At 48.1% G+C, this 20,782-nt stretch overlaps 1 protein-coding gene across 1 annotated transcript; it reads left to right on the top strand.

Annotated features, from left to right (window-relative positions):
- Positions 1-5,177: 5,177 nt before the first annotated feature.
- Positions 5,178-14,385, top strand: LOC115908268 (T-cell surface antigen CD2-like). Its single transcript, XM_030956748.1, has 5 exons — positions 5,178-5,294; positions 8,056-8,352; positions 10,036-10,278; positions 12,327-12,446; positions 13,898-14,385. Exons 1-5 carry the CDS (start codon positions 5,234-5,236, stop codon positions 14,107-14,109), a joined length of 933 nt encoding a protein of 310 aa, XP_030812608.1. The 5' UTR covers positions 5,178-5,233; the 3' UTR covers positions 14,110-14,385.
- Positions 14,386-20,782: the final 6,397 nt, after the last annotated feature.

Raw genomic sequence — 20,782 nt, 5'->3', positions numbered from 1 at the left:
CCACCTGCCCATTCCAAATGTCCCTCCCTCCTCTCTGGATTTATAGTACTGTAATAGAGTAAAATACTGTGCAAAACATCAGGTATACATGCATTTATTAAGCTGATGGCTTCTGGGGAGTGTCAGATCTTGTCCAAAAGATTACTTAGATGGTGGCAACAACTTGTCTTTCCTAGATGCATTTCTAGGGGCAGCTGCTCTTCTATTATCCTTCTTGGGTAGCCAGTCCATCCACTCTCTCATGATGAAGGGGCACATTGTAGTTAACACAGGTCTTTGTGTATTTACCACTGCCAAGACTAGAAGAGGCTTTTATGGTCATTTATCTGGCTTCTGGTATGAGACAGATTGATTGCAGCATGCCAGCAAGCCAACACCTTTTGCAGCAGTAGTAATGTCACTGAATTTACTGGAACAAGATGCTGAGAGCGAGCTCCTAAATCTAGGGCCATTATAGATGATGGAAATCATCAGCCAGACTGAAATGCACCATCTGCAAGAATAACTGATGGGATGCTGCCATCTGCTCTAGCCCCAGTCGTTGCTGTGAACCACAGGCTGCTTGGTCTGAGGGGGATTATATTCCTTCAGACCAGAAATGAAGGGTGGTTTTTGTGAGGTTTGGCTGCTGACACATGCTTACAGCTGAAAAGGAGGAAAATGTGTCTGAGAGAGAACACCTGGGGCTAATGGTTTAACGGCATGAGGCTGTGTTTGGGTGGGGGGTTTAGGAATATCAGGAAAAGGCCCTGATCCCAGGGGCTTCTGGGGCACTGGGATGGGCTCAGCAGGGAAGTGCTCACAGCTCCAAGTCTGTCTGAGCTGAAGAATTGTTTGGACAATATTTTTAGGCTCAGGGTGTCATTCTTGGGGCTGTCCTTTCAGGGACAGGAGGTGAGTCTTTGTGGATCCCTTCCACCTCAGAATATTCTATGTGGCATTATGGACATTGCAGGGGAATTGTGTCTCTTCAAATAATCAGGTGAGGACTATTTTTCATGATTCATGGATTGAAAAGGTTAATTTACTTTTCTTGAGAGAAGGATAAAAAGTTTGTGCAGACAACTTTTTCAGTATCAGTGCTCTGTGTGTGTGTCACTCTTTCTGGGAGATTTCCATTGTGCATGGGCAGTTCAGGGCTCTGAGCTAGCTCTGAGGCACTGAGTCAGCATCCCTGCCAAACCCTTGGCTAAAGCTCTATTTTGAGTTATTGATCTTCATATTTCCACCACTTGATTCACTTTCTTCCTTTCTTGGCCCTGTGTGAGGCAGAAGTGAAGAGGAGGCAGGATGTGTCCTCCATCAACCAAATGGCTGAAACTCTACGTGGGAGCCAGCAGTTCCTTGGCATTTCCTAGTGCAGGGCACTGCCCCTTGCTAGGGCTGACTTTGCTTCTCCCTTGCTCCAGCCACTGCCCACAATTCCTCCTGCTTTGTGAAAAGCTGCAGTGAAGGGGAATGTGCCATCAGGAAGCCCTTAGCTGCCACCCAGGGCAACCCAGATGGAGCTGAGCCTGGCAGGCCAGGGTGCAAGCTCAGGAGAGCTCCCAAGAGTGAAGTTACCCTTCCCCAAAGCTGCCCCTCCACATATTACCTACCTGACACTCCAATTAAAATCACATTTGCTCTTCTCCTCACACACTGTGCCTCATCGAAGGCCTGGTGAGAGATTTAGAGGTGTGAAGCTCTTGGGTGATGCTCAGTGCAGGATGTCTGACTCACGTGAGAATGCCACTTACTATAACCAAAGTTCCATACCAGAGAAGATGGTACAAACTGTCAGATGGGCTCTAAATCTACTTTTTGTAGTCTTCCTTTTCTAGATCAAATAACAGTATTTTTTATAACAGTATTTCTTTCAACAATATTTTTTTTTAAATAAGCCTCAGGCATGAATGTTTATTGGCTCATCACCAAGCTGAGAACTTAGAGCTGCGAACAGCTGCATATTGTCTCTTGAGATGTTGCCTTCAGATGTGTGGGGACTCTGTCACCTTTAGAAGGAAATGTGAGTATGATACTTACATTCCCTGTGAGGAAACTGTGTGCTGTCTTACAAAGAGCAGAAGTGTAAAGGAAAGAGCAAGCCACAAAAGCAAATGTTCGAGTGCAGCGCTTTGTGGCTTCTGCAGTGGAAACAATGCCTCAGAGAGAGAGCAGAGGTGTGCAAAGACCAGCCCATGGCTGTGGCTGTGCTCAGTCCTCTGCTTTCCTGTGTGTAGCAGTACAATGGGCTGAACAGGGCTCCAGCATCCTTAACTTGATGCTAAGGACAGGCCCAACTGAGCCAGGCCTAGCAGCACCGTGCTGAGAGACATCTGCTTTTCTACCCTTGCCCATTTTCTAGCTGGCTTTGTTTAATCCAGTGGTGTCCTGTGTTAGGAGAGAGGCTGTCTGAGTGAGGAGGAGGGTGTGAGAGCACTGTTATCTCCAGCTGTTATCTCCAGCTCACCCTGTCCTGCCCAGCAGAGCTGGGGCCAGTGCCTGGGCTGTGGCCGCACCGAGCTCCAGCCACAGCTCTCTCTGTGCCGCTCCCTCCACCTTGGAGGGCATCTCTGGCCAGTGCTCTGTGCTGGAGCTGTTCTCAGGGTGTTTACCCCGTGCCACATCTCTGAAGGTACATGCTGGCTTCTAGAGTTCCTCTGTGGCAGCAGCCCAGATCTGCTGTGCTTTCCAAAGACACCTTCAGGCACCTTCTCCTCAATGCCTTCTCCTGGGCCTCTCCTTGAAGGGAAAACAGAGACATCAGTGCAACTTCCTTCCAAGTAACATCCAAAAAATCCTTCTTCTAAAACGGGGATCAGAGCCCAATTGAGATTGCAGCATGACATTACCTTACTTTTCAAGGAGAGGAAGGGTAAAACTGGCAGAATATTGACATTTCCCCACTTGTCATCTGGCAGGAAGACTGAGCTCAGAGACACAGGCTGCTTTGTCTCTCTCCAGCTGGGTCTGATGGTGCAGGAGGTTTCAGAGGCTGGTTAGAAAAGGGGCTGCTTTTGGGACAGACCCTGCACGTGCCAGGATCTCATGGGGAACTCTTGCTGCAGGTGAGTGATGTGCCCCTTTTGCAGGCTTGGCTGTGCTTTTGGCTTTTGTCACTCAAAGCCTTGCAAGTGGATTTTGTGAATATGCACCAAGTACTCAGGAGCACCAAGGCCCAGTGTCACTTGTGTGATGTCCAGTGACCATGGGGCACCAGCCACTGAGCCCTCAGCCTTCTCTCAAGTGCTTCTTCACTGCTCGCAGTAGGCTCATTTTTGAACAGACATTTTACGTCCCTTACAAATGGGTTCTTGCTCCAACAGCAAGCAGGATATTTGATGAGCTGGTGTGCTGGACCATGGGGGCTTTTGGTCTGACCCATTTCAGCTGTGAGTTCAGAAGGTTGTGTGTGGCATGTGAGCCTGCCAAACTGCTTAACTGGAAGTAGTGGCCTTCATTATGCATACAGGGAATTCTTTTACACCCGGTTCTACCACTATGGAGCTTTACCTGTCTTCTCTCTCACACATTCACACACACTCACACCTTTCCCTTTGCATTTCATTTATACTGTGACAATTCCCACCCCAGAGTGTTGGCAGGCTGAACATGCCAACAAACAGACAACTGCAGGGGTACCCTGGAAGCAGGCAGGGGCTTTGAGGGATGTTTCTCTGAAGAAGAAGAAGGGAGACAAAGTTGAGCAGAGCATGGACAGTGGTTTCAGCATGCTGGACTTCCCTCTGCTCTGCTTGATGGACCCAGCAAAAAACCTTCAAAAAACAGAGGACAAATCAGGGTTGCTGCCTTTGCCCAAATTTCTTTAGGTGCTCAGGCTGGAAGAAGACATGTCCAGGAGTTTGACACAGCTTGCTTGGCTGAGGAGATACCTGAGTGTGGTAGCCCCTGCCCTCAGCTTGTTTCTTGCCACAGAGGGGGGAGGGCAGGCGCAGAAATGTGATCTTACTGCTGTTGCTTCCTCTCTCCTTTTGTGTGTGCCTCCTTTGTGAGTTCTTTGAAAGGAAGAAAATAGCAGAAAGAAGGAAGAAAAACTAGCTTTTCCTGCACTGAGTGTTTTTTTTTTATCTCATTAATACCAGTAAAAAATGGTTAAGCTGGGGAAGGGGAGGCGTCTAACAAGGAAGACCTAACCTCAAGGAACAGGAATGACATGAACGAACAAGAAAGATTTATCTACTCTTGTACATTTCTGGTGCCACAGATTTCCTTCTGTCTTCTTTCTTGGCCTACATCTGTGACAAAAAGCTGGAAGATTTCAGTGGCTACTGCAGCAGAGGAATTATGGTGGTGAGGATAAGACTCAAAATCCTCACAACTCCATCTGTTTCATATTGGAATCAGGGATAAGGACTTCTTAGCTTCTCTCATGTTTTTGGACCTAGCTCCTCACAGCTTCTTTCCTCTTTCCCACAGCAGCCCTGGCTACATCAAGGCAGGGTTCTCACCCCCTTCCATGCCCATCCCTCTCACAGCTTGCAGGAAGCATTTGTGCCTCTGGCCAGCCCCTCATACCCCAGATGCTGATGCCAAGCTGATCCTGCTGCTTTCCAAGGGAAGTGTGTCTCCTTTCCAAGTGTTGTCCAACAGCCACCTGCTCCTCACTGGGGCTCCTGGGCTCGCTCTCCCCTTGCTGCTGCTGAGGCTGTGGGGGAGAATTAGGGCTCCCATCACTCCCCCACCCAAAAACTGCATCCCTCCCACTGGGATGGTGGCATGTGGATTGTGAAAAGCCCAGAAAAAGGTACCCAGATGTCCTAACTCTTTGTTTCTGTTGTCTCATATTGTCCTAATCCAAATTGTCCAAATTATTATTACTCTAACAATATTGCTATTTTTATAACCATTTTATTATCATTAAACTTTTAAAATTTAAAAAACCCCAAGTGATTGGTGTTTCTCACATGGATGCTGGAGCTGAGCTCTCCAGGTGAGCATGGAGGAGGACGAGGGCCCCATCTGGCCCTCCAGCTGGGTGGACAAACCTCCAGGGCATTCCTGCAGTTTAGTGCCCATTTTCTTTGTTGTCTCCATGTTGCCTCCATGCAGACAAAGCACCCTGTTGAGGCTTATTTCCGCCCCTGCTAGAAATGAGAAGTGCTGGAGGAGAGGAGGAGGGCACAGAGGCTGCACCGATGTCCCATCCCTGCCTGCTCACAGCAGAAAATCTTTTCACCTGCCAGGAGCTACCACTAGGCAAGGCAACACTGGATGGTTTTTGACCCTGAAAATGAACTTTAGGAGGATTTTCCTAGTCAAGTGCTTGCTGCTTTTATTTCCCAGTGTACAATGTGAGTTTTTCTTACGGTTTTCTGCTCTTGTGGGCTGATGTTAAAATTGCATTTTAAAGCATTTACAACTTGGTGGGCTGCTACTGATAAGGAACTTGTTCCACTTTTCCAATGAGTGAAGACATCTGGGTTATTGCTATTATTATTTGATTTAATTTTCAGCCAGGGGGAGGGCAGGACCTGAGTTTCCTATTCCAGTTATAATAATAAGCTGTAAAGAGTTTTGGTTTTAAGTTAATGAGCCTTAATTTGACACATGTGTAATGAGAAATGTCAGCATACAGTTTGCTTTCTGCCCTCAAGGCAGCTTGTACTACATTAGAGATCCAGTTCACTGTGCATTATCGCATGTAATTTCCTTTTCTTATCAAAGATGTGCAAATCTTTTGAAAGTGCAATTTATATTCTTCCATAAATATTAACAGAGTGATAGATTTCAGTGTCTTTAGTGGAGCTGAAGTCTAAGATGTGAAAACAGCAAGCAACTGCATATATTTTTTATATTTTGCATATTATTGTTCTCATTATTTTTTAAAATATTAATCTAAAAACTTAATTAAGGTGTTAACTCATAGATTAGAGAAGGTTTTAAGAGATGGAGACAATACAAGCCTGCATAATTTTTTTCCCCTCTATTTCATTCCACTAAGTTTGTATGTATGGCTGTTTAATGCTTTGCTTTTCCTTCAGAACAAAATTAATAGATAAATAAGGATTTCTTCTTTTTATGTACACAATCTATAAAACATCTTCCCCAGCAGAAATAAGGATTATTCCCTTGAATAGAAAATAGTTTCAGTGACTTCCTTCCTTCTCTAAAATTACTATGGGAGCTTTTTCTTTTAACTCTTTCTTGTGACTGTGAGTGAGCTGAAGCCCCTCAGTTAAAACCTTTCTGCCCTTTGGAGCACATTTTAGTGGGCATTTTTATCAGAAGTATTGTTTCATTAGCTAAACAGATTTTTAGTATCGTACATGTGGGGTACTCAGCTTTCCACTAGAAAGACTATGGAGATCAGATCAATATTTAGAAATGTCTCTGGTCCACAGAGATGCCATTGAATTATCCTTGAAAACTCAGATTACTTTTTTCCTTTACTTTCGGAGAGAAAATATAAGTAGTGTCTGTTATGCAAAGAAATCCTATTACTAGCTCTAAATACTCGTTCATGATTGAGCAGAAACAAGTATCAGAAATCAAATATTGGGGTATAATGTGTAGTGTCATCTGTGTGGGGCATAGCTGCTCCCAAGGCTGTTTAGTTGATAACTTTATTTCAGGACATTTCATTAGATATATCAAATACCTTGCAAGAAAGGCAATGCTGGAAAAACAACCTCTCTTTGGAGGTGGTGAATTGCCAGAAGCACTGCAGCATTAATGTTCTTGTTGCAGAGGCATGCTATTCTAGTTCTCTGATTATCTCTAATATTGTTAGTTTAATGAAATAGCCACTGGCTTTCAGTTTCCCCTCTGTGGTGCCATTTATCATTATCCTAGATACAAGGAGTGAAGGACTGTAATAAAAATATGCATAAACACAGGCTTTTCTCTCTGTGGGGAAAAAAGTACTTAAAATACATAAAATTAGGGCAGAATCAGCTCTGTGTGGTGATGGGAAGGGAAATCTCCTCCTGCTGATTGGCTTCACCCTGTAAATTGAGGAGGAATGAACACAAGAAAATGCCAAACTAAATAAGCTGTGCCTCTGAGCTTGTGCCAGTGAGCTTATCCCACCTGACACTTGCACACGGATTTCGCCCTCCTCCTGCAGGTTTGTCCACCTGCCACGGGGGTGGGGACAGTTCCTCTCTTGAAATGACCTCCCAGGGAACTTTCCCAAGTGCTGGCTCACCAGAAATGGGCCCTGCAGAGGCGGTGGCTGCAGGGGAGCGGGCAGAGCCCCCGGGCACTGCTCCAGGAGTGCATCCTCCCCACTGCTGGAAATGTGAATGTTTAGTGAATATGCCCTTTGGCAGCCCCATGCTCAGGTGCTTCCCAGTCCTGACACCACCTTTGGGAAGCTCCTGCTCCTCACTGTCTTGGAGAAGGGACCTGGAATCAAAGGAAGAGAAAATATTTTTGGTTTTTTTTTTTTTTAGCCATTGCTTTTCTTGTAATGAGTCCTGCAGCCCCTCAGATGCTGGTAGCTGTTTCTCCCTGCCTTACTTGCCCCATGGGGATCCTGTGCTAGAAAAATCAAGTGGATGCATTGCAGTGGGGCAGAGTAACTGGGATGGGAGAGGGGGGACACTGCTGTGGGGGTGCCTCCAGTTCAGCGCCCTACACTCACCCACAGATTGATGTTGGCTGCTATTATTATCATCATTGCTATCACTGGGGTTGCTGAAATGATTCTGCCGTCCAGGGATGTGACTGTTTTTGCTGTTTGCAGTTCTGGGTACCAGCCTGTGCCATGTGCAAAACACAAGAGTGACCTTCTTTTCAGGAAGGGCTAAGTTCATGTTAAACTGAATGGGAGGCCATGAATCTTGGCATCCAGAGTCACTCCAAGTAAGTCAGCCAGGGTATAAATTCAGCTTTTGAAAGCTCGGCTCTTCACTTTCTTGCCTCTCAGAATTAAATTGGATGCTGCCATTTATCTAATGAACAATCAAGAAATATTTTGGAGTGGGAGAAGAAGATGGCATCAGTAAAGCAGAGAGGCTTGGGCAGCTCAGGAAGGGGGTGGCATAGCAAATGACAACCTTTGGTGACTGCTGGAGACAACTGAGGGGCTGGCTGTGCTTCCCTCCACAGGCTCCAGCACCAGCTGGATTTACAAGGCAGCGAACGAGACAGCTCTTCTCAGCATCACTGCTCCTGGGAGCATCTACGAGGCCACGTGGAGGAGAGGGCCAGAAAGGCTGGTTCAGATCAGAGAAAACAGAGCCAAGCACTTTGTGAACAAGGAGCAGTGCAGGTGTGCCATACTCCGGAACGGGACCCTGCAAATCCAGCGCCTGCAGAAGGAGGACAGTGGGCGCTACACGGTGCAGGTTTATCAGAAGGATGGACAGCTGAAGGCAGAGGAAAATACAATGTTATTCGTTCAGGGTGAGTTTTGTCTTTGCCATACCATGCCCAGGACAGCTGCACAAGATTTGGGATTCTCTGCTCTCTCCCACAGCCTTTTCTACTCGGTGCCCTCCTTGCTGATTAGGAGTGGGAGGACTTCTGTAGGACTGTACCTTTTTCTTCCTGCCACTGACAGCAGCCTGCCTCTCTTCTCCCTTCTCTTGCTCTGATTGATGGCCTCGAATCCCCAGCTTCTTTCTGGCTCCCCTGTTTGTCAGCCAGCAGGTTCCTAGCTGTGCCCAAGGAAGCAGCTGTGAGCAGGTTCACACTGGCAGCAGGGTGAGGGTGGCCAGCCCTCCTGCAGCACCACAAACAGTGCTGGGACCCTGAGAGGGTACTGGGCTTCCAGAAACCTCTGCCAGGACCACAGCAGCCTGTGTGGGGTACAGCTGTGGCTGATGCACTGTGAGTTTTGGGTACTTCTGGTGCCATTTGATGGATACTGAGTTAGGACTTTTGCTCTCTGGCCACTGGTCCAGCAAGCTGAGCAATTTGTGTGCCAGCCCCTTGAGGAGAGCTCAGGAGTCCTGATGGCACTAAATGCCTTCATTCAGCCAATGGAATCCCACTCAGTTTTTGCTCTAACATATAAAATAGCCAGCAGTCACCTCCCCTGAGACAAACCACAATAGGAGCTGAATTTGCAGTGGAAGAAGACCCCTGCACCCTATCCTTGCACAGCACAACACAACAAATAGAAAGGCTGTGCTCTTTGAAGCATAGTCAAGCCCACACCTGGGGATTTCAGCTGCTTGGGTTCAAAGCATGAGGGCAGCTTCCATTCCTGTGCTGTATCTTGTCCTCAGAGATCAGAGCAGTAGAGCCCAAAGGTTTTGGGGTGAGTAGGGATGATGGGGATGGCTATTCTGCTCCTTAAGAGCTGCTGTGTCCTCTCCAGACCTCTAAGCTGTAGGACAGCACAGGTTTTTTCTCCAATAAGGGGATAGCTTTGCTCTGTCTTCTTCAGTCATTGTCCACATCTTTGCCAACACCTTGAGTTTGTGGCACCAGCTGGGATTGCAGAAATGATGCCTTATTGAGGCAGCAATGACAGCTGGAATGGCTTTAGCAGGGTTTCTGTGCAATGGGAGGCCCCTTTGTGTCTAAGGGGCTGCTGAGCAGCGAGGGTGTCTCACTGCTTTGGGAGCTATTACTGTAAACAGATTCAGGAAGTCATCAGGGCCTGATGCTTCTTGCTCATGTTTGAAGACACTCTGCTGTCATTGGGGTGTCCTCATCTCAGGTCAGGGCTAATGCTCCAGCCCAGCTGGGTGCTGCATCATTTCCTCTGCTGTGCAGCACAGAGGTTGCATTACCTCTGACGCGTGGTTTTGGAAGTCCTGTAGTAACTGTTGGGTCTGCGGCTCTGAGTCCCTTCCACCCGCCTCAGGAAGACTCAGCTTCCTCCCCGCACCTGCCTGGTGTCCAGCTCTGCTCTACTGGGCCAACCAAGTAGGCTACTGCTCTGCATTTTCTTTGTTGTTGCCTTGTTACTTCTGCAGTAGAGGTCTAATTTGCTCTTCATCCTTTTGTGATCTCATTAGCTGCTGATTTGGGGTTTATTCTCTGTTCTGCTCAATTCCCTATTCTCTGTAGCAGAGGCTTTCAAGAGGAGAAACTCTCTCAGATGTGCCTGTGCCTGTCCCTTCCCTTCTTTTTCAGAGCCTGTCCCTCAGCCAGTCCTCATGGCTGAATGCAGGAATAAAAGTGTGTCTGTCAAGTGTGAAGCCAAACAGAAGGCCAAGGATGAAGTATTTATAATAGAGCTGACCCAACCCAATGGCAAAAAAATCCAAAAGAATGCAACAGTGCTGGAATGGCACGGGTGGAATTCTGGGACGTTCCAATGCGTTGCTAAGAACCAAGCCAGTGAAAAAATGGCTGAAAAAGTAATTAACTGCTCAGGTAAGCAATCTCTTTTGTCAGAATGTGCTAGAGTGGACCACTGCCGAGGGCAGTGGGGTGTGAGAGGGGTTTTGCTCCTCCCCTTCTCCTGTGGGGAGATCCATTGTGTTTTTTCTCCTCGCCATAATCATGTCTATCAGTGTGGTGGTTGCCCGCTACCCATGGGTGTGGATGAGTTCTCCCACAAGGGGAAAAATAAGCTGCTTGGACTCTTCAGCTTGGCCTAGAAATCAGGAGGGAAGTTCTGGAGGATTTTTCTTTAGGGTTGCATATGTGACCGTGTTCACAGGGGTCCGAGGATGACGGAAGAGACGAGGATCTGACTCCAGGTTTCAGAAGGCTGATTTATTATTTTATGATATATATTACATTAAAACTATACTAAAAGAATAGAAGAAAGGATTTCCTCAGAAGGCTAGCTAAGAATAGAATAGGAAAGAATCATAACAAAGGTTTGTGGCTCGGACTCTCTGTCTGAGCCAGCTGGGCTGTGATTGGCCATTAATTAGAAACATCCAACATGGGCCAATCACAGATCCACCTGTTGCATTCCACAGCAGCAGATAATCATTGTTTAAATTTTGTTCCTGAGGCCTCTCAGTTTCTCAGGAAGAAAAAATCCTAAGGAAAGGATTTTCCATAAAAGATGTCTGTGACACGCATGGGTCAGATAAGCATGGTTCAAATGTACCAAGGTTTTCCTATTCAGCTAACCACAGGTGCAGCAAAAGGACTGAAAGGATTGCATTTTAAATGGGAAGAGTCATGCTGAAAATGATTCAGTAGACAAAAGAAGTCATCACAGTTGTCACCCTCCCACGTAAAAATTCTGCAAGTTAAGGCACAAACAGAGGACAGATCACACTGGTGTGACACTGGGTGTGGTGTTTAAAGTTCAGAATTCCAGTGCAATGCTGGGGAAAAGTCCTTGACTTTGCCAGGCTTGGGTTCATCCCGCCCAACCATGAGTGCTCTGCTGGAAGCATTCTCTTACTCTAGATTCCTGCTGGAGCTGGTAGATAGCAGGGGGGGCTCACAAGAGCTGGCTCAGTATTTCCAATTTTTACCTACTTCTGCCTCAGGAAATCTGGGGAAAATCCAAGTCTGAAGGACAGCCCATGGGGTGAGAAGGGAGGGAGCAAGCCCTAAGGCATAAAGGCTTCACTGAAGTGACCCCAGGTCTGCTGATTGTGACTGATGGGCAAAGAGCTGAGGGACAGGATGGCCACTGCTCTCCTGTGCAGCTGTTGTCTCCTGGATAATCCTCCTGATTTCAAAAATAGCCAAGCAATGCATATTTTTGCTGCTGCCTGACCTGATGGACTGCACAGTCCCATTGATGATCGATGTTAGCTTTGGGAAGGGACAAGCAGGACGTGGCATGGACTTTGGAGCCAGGTATGAAAGTGTGCTGCTGGATTAGGTCTGTTTTAAGTCAAGGCAAACTATCCCAAACACCTTGTCTGGATGAGGAAATGTTGGCCAAAGCTGCCCATGCCAGGACAAAAGCCAGGCAAGCATAGGTCTGCCTGCACTGCTGCTATGGGCAGATATTGGCCATTGTCTAGACAATTTAGATTTCATTTTTTCTCACCCTTGAGAAACACCAATCACCTTGAATTTTGATCTTCAGAGGCAAGGTACATTTCAGGTGGGCTTTAGCTCAGGCAGCTTTTCATGGAAGTGTAACTATATATGAATCTGTCTGAGCTCCTCTTGCACTCATCTGGGAGAAACAGGCACACAAAAAAGCAAAATACACCTTGGTGTAACACTGGCTGCTAAAACAAGTGGCAATTTAAATACAGTGAGCTGGCACACATGAATGCTCTGGTTTCAATTTTCTGCAGAACTTGAACCCATCAGGAAGCAATCAAAATTCTCAACAATGGGGAACAGCAACTTTCTGCTGTAAACAGGTAAAAGGCAAAGGGTGGGGTGTCTGCTGGTCTGCCTTTACAGTCAATGGAAGAAAATGCAGAATTCTGAGTAGATGTTGTGCAAGTGATTTCTTTCCATCTAACATCCTCTTTCATCCCCTTAACTAGGCAAGATGGACTTTTACCTCATCTTGAGCATAGCAGGAGGTGCAGTCTTCTTTGTCATCTTTGTGATTTGTCTTATTTATTGTATCAGAAGGAGGAAAGCAAAAAGGAATGAAGTTTATGGTAAGTGTTTAAGAGGCTTTGTTTTGCTATCCAGCCACCTAAAATAATAGAGCTTCCCACTGACAGCAACCCTGTGGTCAGGAGCATTTTCTCTGCCCTGACATGAGCAATAACCTGGTTTTAGCATATGGTGAATCTGTGTAGATCAGCTGGCATTGCCAGTCTCACTTTCTGATATGTGCTTTGAGAAAGCCACCTGAGTATTATTTTACATTGTGGCTGTTCTCTTTTGAGTGGTACAGATCACTGCCTCAGCTGTGCAGTGACACCATAGCCTCAGTGCTTGGGCCTGGATTCAGCAGGAATCAAGAAAATGAGCCTGAGAAAATGAAAACTAATATTTTAGTGATTATTTTACGGTGACTAACCTCTCTGAAACAGTTTGCTGTGATTTTAAGGCCAACTCAGTGTCTCAAGAGGTAAATCCCTCAATCCCTAAGTGAAGATGAGTGATATTTCAGAAACGATGAGTCAGTGATCAGAAGTCAGCCTGTATGAATTTACCTCTTTGTGTGTGAAAATGAATGCTGGCAAAAGGGATCTCTGGCTGCCAGGAGTCTGGAAATCCCAGCACAGGCAAAGGCAGAGCAGAGTGCTTTGATGTTATTTCCTGGTGTTAGATCTCACTTTCCCTTTGGTAGCCTCCAAAAGGGGACAGAGCAGCTCAGGCTGGGGATGTCCATGGATGTCTCCCTGATAAAGTTGATTCCCCCAACAGGCAGGGCAGGGCTGCCCCAAATACTCCAGGTACCTTGATCTCTGCCAGGCGGCCAAAAACTTCCATGTTAGCCTGGGAGGTGCAGGCAGAGGTGATTTTTGCTGTTCACTGGTGTTGTGGTGCTGGGTGGGTCCCCAGGACGAGGTGAGAGAGGAGAAGCTGACTCCAAGCTCTTAGAAGGCTGATTTATTATTTTATGACGTTATATGATACGATATGAAAATTACATGAAATTATATGATATGCAATGATGTTATATGACATTATATGAAAATTATATACTAAAACTATACAAAAAAGAATATATAAATAAATAAAAATGATATATAAATAAGATATAAATAAATAATATATAAAAATATAAAAAATAATATATAAATAAAAAGAGAAAAGATGCATCAGGAGGCTAGACAAGAATGATAATAAAAAACACTCAGAATCTGACACAACTGGCTGTGATTGGTCATTAATTAAGAACAATTCACATGCTGGGTGAACAGTTCTCCAAATCACATTCCAAAGCAGCAAAACAGGGAGAAACTGAAGCTTCCCAGCTTCCCAGGAGAAGAAATCCTGGCGAAGGGATTTTTCATCAAATATCACGGTGTCACACTGGCACAGCAGGAACACCTGAGAGTGGCAGCTTAAACCCCAACATTTGGGCCGAGGACATTTCCGTGTCTTTTGGGCTTTTTGGTGGATGTGTGACTGTGGGGTCCTTGTGCTGTTGCAGGGGAGGAGCGAGCGATGCAGAGCCTGCCCATGGACCATGAGAGGGGGATGATGAGGGAGCTGCCCCAGGCTCCATCCAAGCCCACGCCGAAGCAGCAGCGAATGCAGCAGCGGCCGCTGCCCCAGCAGCCCCAGGAGCCACAGCAGCCTCGGCCCCAGCCACGGCCCCGCACCCAGCCACGGACCCCAAACCCCCCCAGACACAGGCCCTGAGCACACAGCCTGGCGTCTAGCAGAGCCCACAAGGCTTCCCTGGTGTTCAGCAGCCTAAGGTGGGAAATGCCAACTCATGGTGACGGGACTGGAAGCCCCTCTCTTCGGACCCCTGCTTATCTCTCTGTAAGACTACAGGTCACTTTCCTTTAACCCTTGCTATTGGACAATTTCCAAAACACCTGACCCCTATATAAAGAGCTGCTTTTGCCCAGCTTGGGCAAAAGAGCTGTCACTGGGAACCTTCACAGAAGAACCTTTTGTTCCTGGGAACCTTCGCAGAGGAATCAATAAAGACATCGCTGTGGAACCCCACACAGCCTTCTCCTCTCTCTCCCTGCATCTGCCTGTCTAGGTGCCCAGCAAGATAAGAGCTGAAATCACAATGAGCTGATAATCACTAAAGAGCTGATATCACTCAAGCTTGCCAAGGTTGCCTGTGGCTAAGAATGGCTTGGGAGCTTGGACAGCTGTGCAGAACAGGTCAGAGCTATTCGGACCCTGTTGCAGCCAGCTGGGCACAGCCTGAGCCCCAGAAAAGGCTGCATTTCTGGCAGGAGGGATGTTGGTCTCTCTGCTCCACCATTCTCTGGGAGAAGAAAGTTTGTGGCAGCCAGGAGCCCCTCCTGCCCAGCCCTGTGTAACGCTCAGCTATGAAAAGGCGGCTTTCCTTGCAGAGAATCAGAGAGAGCATCAAGTGGAGACCAGGAGACTCAAGGTGATGGGCATTCATCCCTGTGGCCATTTTTCCATCATGTTAGGATATGGATATGGAGCACTCAGCCCTGAAGCCTGTGTCTTTCTGTGGTTCACTTGTTTTGACTGCATCTTGTTGTCTTCGTGCTTTTTGGATGGTTTTCACCAAGAGGAAGCTAAAGCTCTACTTGGACAAAATGGACCTATGGATCTCACAGGGGTTCATCTCCTGCTACACATTAGGACAGCTCTCGGGCTTCAGCATCAAATACATGGCCTCCTGGACCAAAATTAGTTGTATGTAATGAAATGTTTGTCTGAAGTTGAAAGGATTTGTGTCATATAATGAAGAGAAGAAAATATTGAAAGGACATGTGAGAACCTTGAAGGACCTGTGTTGGAAAAACACAAATGGGAAAGGGAGAGCTTTTCCCTCTTCTCCCTTTCCCTTTCTCCACTGTGTTTAGAAAAGAAACTGTGGGTTGAATTGCAGCAAGGGAGAGTTAGGTTAGGTCAGTATTTTATTTTTCTTTTTAATGAAACACTGAGAGAGATTTCTGGGAGAGGTTCTCCAGCACTGGGGTTTCAAAGCGTGGATGAGACAACATTCTGTGAAGCCTTTTTGTTCTGACAAGGGCCAGGAGAATGTGCTGCACAGCCTCTTCAGGGACAGTTTCAACTCAGTTTTCTCTGACTTTTAGGCAAATAAACCTTATTCTCGGTATAAGTCTGTGGGGCTATCCAGACATTTTTTTTGTTTTGCCTAGCAGAGGTCTGGTCTCCTTTGGCTTGTGAAACAAAGCATTACAAACTGCCACCCAGCAGGATTGCTGGTGGCACTGTCTGAATTCTCAGGAGTTCACATCCCAGGGCCTCCTGCTCAGGGTGAGGGACTGTGTTTCTTGATTTTGCTGGTATAACCAGGGGATGATGGAGAGCTGCTGAGAGCTCTGCATCCCCAAGGGAGAAGCTGGACTGCAAAAAGTGCACCCGCATCACCTTCCATGTGCTGCTCCTCTGGGCCTTGGGGGTGCCCATAGCTGCCTCCACAGGACAGCTGAGGAGCTGAGAGCACAGGCCTGTTTTAGAGCAGTGTCTGCATGGGTACACTGACCAGTTTGGGGTAAAAAGCAGGGCAGGTGAAGGAGGAGAGAGCCACAAGAGCCACAGAGCACCAGACATCCAGCCAGCTAGCTGATGTGTCAGGCAGAGGAACACCCAATGCCTCTTCCAGGCTGGCCCATCCCACGTGTGCCAGGGGAGATAAAACAGCCATGCTTTGTTTCTCCTGAGAAATATCACTCTTTTTATCTTCTGGGGTAAGGGCAAGGAGGCAACTTGTCAGGAAAAGGGAGCCTCTGCCTTGTCCAGAGCTCAGTCACTTCACTTGAACTCTGACAGCAGGAATAGCCCTGGGAGTGCCACTTGCTCTCTTGCCTTAGCTTTCTGCAGCTGATTTTTGGGCTTTTGCTATTTAAAATTGCATTTGGTAAAAGTTTCATGGTTTATTTTGTAACACACCATATGCTATGTCCCTGTACTGAATAAATAAAGAGAAGACTGGGTGCAGGGTATCTTAGTTCACAGCTGTGCTGGTACTTCAGGATCTCACTTTGATACAAAGGATGCAAAAAGCCCCATTTTGGTCCCTGAGCCACAGAGGCAGGGTGCAGGAGGTGTCACACCATCCCTGGGAGGTGCTGGGGTGCCAGGAGCTGGTGGGCTCAGGCTGGTGTGGGTGAACACAGCTGCTCTGCCTGTCCTGTGAGAGCTGTACTGGTGCTGCTCTGTGGTTACAGGTGTGGGGGTCCTTTCTGGGAGAGAGGGAGGGTTCCTGGAGCCTGAGAAAGAAGATTCACCCCCATTGGGTTGACTTACCCCAAAACACAGTCCTTGGCAAGCAAGAAAATACTGCTAGCACAGAGCATGCCTGTGCAATGGAAAGCTCACCAGGGCAAAGCTTATTTTTTATTTACTCCTTTTCTTTTGATAGTCACCATTGTTTTTGTGATGTCTCATTGTACAAGCATTGTCCAGTGCAGCACATCAGGAACAAACGTGAGACATCACAAAAACAATGATGACTGTCAACGCTCCATGACACATTCAGAAAAAATGCTGACTTATGAAACAAGCACCCAGCAGAACTTCATTTTTCTGAATGTGTGTCGTGGAGCATTCAAATCTCAGGTTTTTATGCTGTCGTGGATGTTTCAGTTCTGGAAAATGACCTGACATTGGGGCCTAAGACATAACAGGATGTGCTTGGCTCTGGTGGTTTTGAGTCACATAACTTTGCCACGCTCTCAGTCCTGGGGTGTGGCTTTTCTTTCTGTGCAGAGCTCCCATCTGAAGTGTGATTTACCCTTTGGGCAGGGGCATGAGCTGCCTGCCTTGCTGGGCCTCCTGCTTCCCCTGCTTTTTTCATTGAGGGCCAGCTGCCTTGTTCTCACCTCCTGTGATGACACTTCCCACCATTACTGTCTATTCTAGTTTTCCCTTCCTACAAAATGCCCACTCAGGATGGTTCATTCTTCCTCTTTCAGTGACACCTTAGGACTCCACCTATGCACATGTCAGCCTAAGGCAGGAAAGGGGACTTCCAAGGTGTCCTCATGGCTTCAGAACATGGTTCCTCATGACCATGCCTGCCCTGAGAAGCCCCTCTCTGGGTTGCTTTGCTGTTGGCTGCCTTTGCCAGTGCTGTCAGGAATGATTCCTGGCTCTGGAAGGAACCTCTTGGCTGCCTTTTGCCATGGATAGTGCATGGCCTGGGCTGACTCCCCTTCCTGAGTCTCACTGGGCCCATGGTGAACCCTGGGCATGAGCCCATGGTTCTGTGAGGCCCTGCTAAGGCAGTGTTTGATCCTGCCCACCTGCCTGTCACCAGCACTGTCCCCAGGGAGGTGCCAGAGCCTTGCCTGCCTTTGCTTTGGGCGCTATTGTTCGACAGTTTCTGCCTGGGGTGCATCTGAAGCGCAGTTTTGAGATAACAGGAAGTGATAACGCCACAGCTGAGATGCTCATTGGTTGTGTTTCCCACACACTCTTTCTGCCTTCATAAAAACAGCAGGCAAGTGTTTCTGGCTGCTGCCTGGCCTCCCACACAAATCACAAATGCCTGGTATCGTTTCCAGCCCTTTGCTGTGGCATGGGGCAGGTGAGCAAGCACAGTGTGGAGGCAGAGGGGTGCGAGGAGAGATGCTCTTGCTGCTGTCCCTGCTGTCCGCTGAGGGGAACAGCTCTGAAACAGCACTGCCTGCAGGCATCCCCAGGCTGCACCTCCCTGCTTGCCACTCCCTGCCTCAGCAGCAGTGACACGGGGACAGGCAGCCCTGGTAGAGGCACAGGACGACATGTCTGGGACCGGAATTAGGCAAACCCCTCTTCCTCTGTCAAAGCCAAAGTGAGCTTTCCCATGATAATTGCAGAGAAATAAAGGCGTGCTTGTTTGCCAACAAGTTCCTGTGGAAGGGTGCCCTGGTCTCCAGCTTTTCTTTCATAAAACGTGCATGCACATCACGTGCTTCCACGATGGGCTCCCTGCAAAGCCTGCATCATTCCCTTCCCGCTTTGGCCGGGTGCCCCAGAGCCCCCTGTGCTTGTTGGCAGGTGTTCTGCAGGATCCTGCTGGGCAGTTCCCAGAAAGGAACTCTGTGCCAGGGCACTGGGGGCTTGCCCTGCTCTGCCTTGGCTCTGCTCTTACTCCTGACTCATCTCACAGCGACGGGAGTGTCCTGTCTGTCCCTGTGACTTGCCCTGTCCTGAGCAATAGGCACAATGGCAAACCAGGGGAGCAAGGGCAGTCTGTGGGCTTGGGATGCTCCTGTGATGCTCCTAGCTGTATTCCTGCTGGGACTGGGATTTCTCCTCTTGTGTGGGAAGGGAAGTAGCTATCAGTTTGTGCTGGCGCTGCTCTTTTCCTCCATCTCTGCTTTCCTGGAAGTTTTACAGCTGTTGAAGGCACCACCTGAGGGAGCTGTGTCTCCGGGAATGGCTGTTCTGAGGGAGCTGTGTCTCCGGGAATGGCCGTTCTGAGGGAGCTGTGTCCCCAGGAATGGCTGTAGAGCACCAGCCTGCACCAACAGCAAGGGGGACAGCGAGGCCCTTGTCCTGCAGACACACTGGTCACTGTAGTGACCAATTCTAGCTGGCTTCAGTGATTTCAGGGCCACTGTAGTACATGGCAAAATGAGGATGTGGTTCCTGCTGCTGGTAGGAAGTGCTGGTATTTCAAACCCAAAATTCAACCAGGAAAGCCTCCAATGCTCTTCTGCTGACCTTACAGTTTCTACAGACTCTATTTTTCTTTTAGCCATTTATAAATGACAAAGAAGACCAGCTTAGCCTAAAGCTATCCACTGCAAAAGAGGAACCAAGCAACATGGAGATTTTTAAAAAGCACTGTCAAGAAGGAAACTTGTCTGCACAGCAAGTGACTCGTAGGAGCCTTTAGGCCCTGTAGTGGAAATTAAGTGTTGAAGGAGTTGATCAGAATCCGCAGTTTTCCAAAGTGTTTAATAAGGAAGAAGGGGTGAAAATAAAGGGTGTCCCCATCCTGTTTCTTTCAGACATCTTGTCTTGCCTAGAAATTCAGGTCACAGGTGGGCTGCCTTGTCTGATGCTGCAGAAAACAGCAAATATGTCCCTGAGTGTTGCTGCCAAACTACACTCTCTTACCAGGTTCATTCTTGTCCTTCTCACCCCTCTGCCTTGGCACAGGTACAGTTTGGCTGGACATGTATGTCTCTGAATATCAAATGTTACCTGCAGTAGGCCTCCCTGTTGATGTTGGGAACATCACATCAGGAAAACTGGATTTCCCTCAAACTGGAAAACCTCCAAACTGCAGCTCCGAAGAGCCACAGGTGCCAGGGTTAGAGGCAACGTCAACAATGTGAGGAGAGGCATTTCAAGATGGCAACCACAGAAGAATCAGCTGTGAATCTGCTTTGTGTCAAAGCATCTGTGCTAGGGAAGAGCATCTGTGGCAGAGCACCTCAGGCAAATGCAGGAGTGATGTCTTATCTGGAGATGAAAAAGTGCACCACGACCGGCGGGCACTGGAGCAGCTGTCTCAACTGACTCAACACATGTACACACACATGTTGAGCAGCACGAACTGCTGGTCCTCTCCCTCTCCTGGAGTTTTGAGGGACATGTGCTTCTGTAGGCCTCATGAGAAACAGCACAGAAGAAAGATTTACAGGCCTAGATTGACCAGAAGGGAAGCAAAAGCTCTGCTTCTCCAAGGTGTGAAAGGAGGACACTGCATCCTTTTGGGAGAAAACTGCTGGGATGGAAGAAATGGTGCAGATGATCCTTCTCTGTGGGACAGGTGAGGCTTAGCCCAGCTCTGCAGGCTGCACTGCAGGTGCTGCACCTCTGTGGCTGAGTCTGGGGATGGGCAGGGCTGCCTGGGCTGGGACACTTGGCCCGTGTCCCACGTGGGACCCGGCTGCTCTGCTCCCTCTCCCAGCTCCCAGAGTCACGTGGCTGCCTGAAGAGCAAGTGCTGGTGTCATGGGACAGTTGTGTCTTGGACGCAGAAACTTGTCTGCAGATGGTGTGGTGGCACCCAGCCAGGAGCCCAGGCCATGGATCTGTGCCATGGGTCTCTTGGCAGCTTTGGCAGGCTGAACACCTACCTGCTGCCACTTTAGGGTCAGCCTTTTGCTCAGGGACAGCCCAGGGTGGGCCAGGATGGATGCCCTACCTCAAATGCACCACTGAAGACATTCCCTGGGGACAATTGTACACACAAAGATTGGGAATTTCATGCTATGCCCATTTAACACCCGGAGCTGTGGGTTCTGGGCTACAGTCTCTTCCTTGGTTGGTGAACAGCATGGCTGGAGGGGGGGACACAAGGCTGGACTCATGCTCAAGGGGCAGCTGGACCAGGGAGTTGATCAGGGAGCTGCCTGGACTCACTGGAGGAGAAGGGGAATTTGTGGGCTGGCCATACCATGAAGACA

Source organism: Camarhynchus parvulus, chromosome 1 (genome assembly GCF_901933205.1).
Source record: "Camarhynchus parvulus chromosome 1, STF_HiC, whole genome shotgun sequence".
Lineage (NCBI taxonomy): Eukaryota > Metazoa > Chordata > Aves > Passeriformes > Thraupidae > Camarhynchus > Camarhynchus parvulus.
This window is presented reverse-complemented; position numbering and strand designations above follow the sequence as displayed.